Raw genomic sequence first — 1,628 nt, forward strand, 5'->3', positions numbered from 1 at the left:
ATATATATATATATATATATTTACATATTTAATTTATTTTTTTCCATATAAATTTTTTTTTAACTTTTTCAAAATGTATTTATATATATATATTTATTTGTACAATATTTATTGTGTAACCCTTATAAGAATATCTAGTGGTTTTTTTCTCTTTCTACTACTTCTGGATAAAATTTAATAAAAATAGTTGTGTTATAATTATCATCACCCTCATGAATAGTGTGAGCTGTAACATCGGCTTGGAATTCAGAACTACAGAGGAAGCCTTCAACAATACCTGCTGCAAAGGCAGCACAATTTATATTTCCATAATCTTTTGGTACATTTATAAATTTATTTAATAAAATATTTTTATCACATATCATATACTCATAAATACTATCTTGAGATTTAAGTAAATCAGATGAATGCTGAAATAAATATTTCCACACATGTTTAGATATGAATGTTAAAATATTAATAATATTTATGCTTCTTTTCATTTTATTTTTATATGTTAAATATTCATTTAATTTATAACCTACACGTAAACCCATTTCATGTAAACAATCTTCTATTCGATATCCTCTTTTACTTTTATATAAACAATATTGTACCATTTCGCTAAAGAGGATACTAAATGCGCTTAAGCTCACATCCTGTTTTATCCTATTTAATTCTTTCTCTATGGAACTTTTTGATTTATCCATACTTAAAACATATGTATTATAAATATATAAATAAATAAATAAATAAATAAATAAATATATATATATATATATATATATATATAATATATATGTGTTATTTTTATTTTTTTTAATAATATACATATATATATGTACTGTCGTAAATATTTTATTTTATTTATATTTTTTAATGAGCTAAAATATGAACGTTATCACTTATTATAATTTACCCAAGCACAAAATTTTTATTTAATATTTTTACTCAAATATATAAAAAAAAATATATTTATAATATACCATTTTAATAAATTACAAGAGTAATTATATATAATAATAATTATTCAATTTGATTTATCACATTATATGTTCATAAACATATAAATTGTAAAAAAAAAAAATTAATTTACGTATTATACTCATAATATTTTTATTTGTAAATGTTATCCATAATAATATTATAAGTCTACTAAAATTTTGAAAACATAAAAATAAGGAAATATATTTTTTGTATTATTATAAAAAGTGTTTTATTTGATTTAATAAAGTTTATATAACGATCCCCTGGAATTTTATTCCATCGAAAAGATTTAATATATACAAATAAATAAATAAAATATAAAATAAAATATATAAATTTATTTTTAATGAATTATGGAATAAATAAAATAAATGTATATATTTATATATATCATACATATATATATATATATATATATATATATATATTAAAAATACACATTTCTTGTGTATCAAATTATTACAAATATACTTATAGATGTATTAAATATAAAAGAGAAAAATTATTTATAAAATTTTAAAGTATCATACTTATTTTGTAAAAATTATAATAGGTATATTTATAAATAAGCATTCAATAACTTTTTTCCTTCTTTGTATGTATGTTTTTTTTTTTTTTTTTTTTTTATATTTGTCCTATTTAAAAGAAAAATTACGTAATAT

General features: G+C 16.9%; 1 protein-coding gene across 1 annotated transcript; it reads right to left on the reverse strand.

Annotated features, from left to right (window-relative positions):
- Positions 1 to 134: 134 nt before the first annotated feature.
- On the reverse strand, positions 135 to 689 carry PRSY57_1437100 (trafficking protein particle complex subunit 5, putative; the record flags this gene model as incomplete). The annotated part of the gene is made up of 1 exon (XM_012909970.2): positions 135 to 689. The coding sequence occupies one exon, from the start codon at positions 687 to 689 to the stop codon at positions 135 to 137; it is 555 nt and encodes a 184-aa protein (XP_012765424.1).
- Between the last annotated feature and the right edge of the window lie 939 nt (positions 690 to 1,628).

The sequence above is a fragment of the Plasmodium reichenowi genome, chromosome 14 (genome assembly GCF_001601855.1).
Source record: "Plasmodium reichenowi strain SY57 chromosome 14, whole genome shotgun sequence".
Classification (NCBI taxonomy): domain Eukaryota; phylum Apicomplexa; class Aconoidasida; order Haemosporida; family Plasmodiidae; genus Plasmodium; species Plasmodium reichenowi.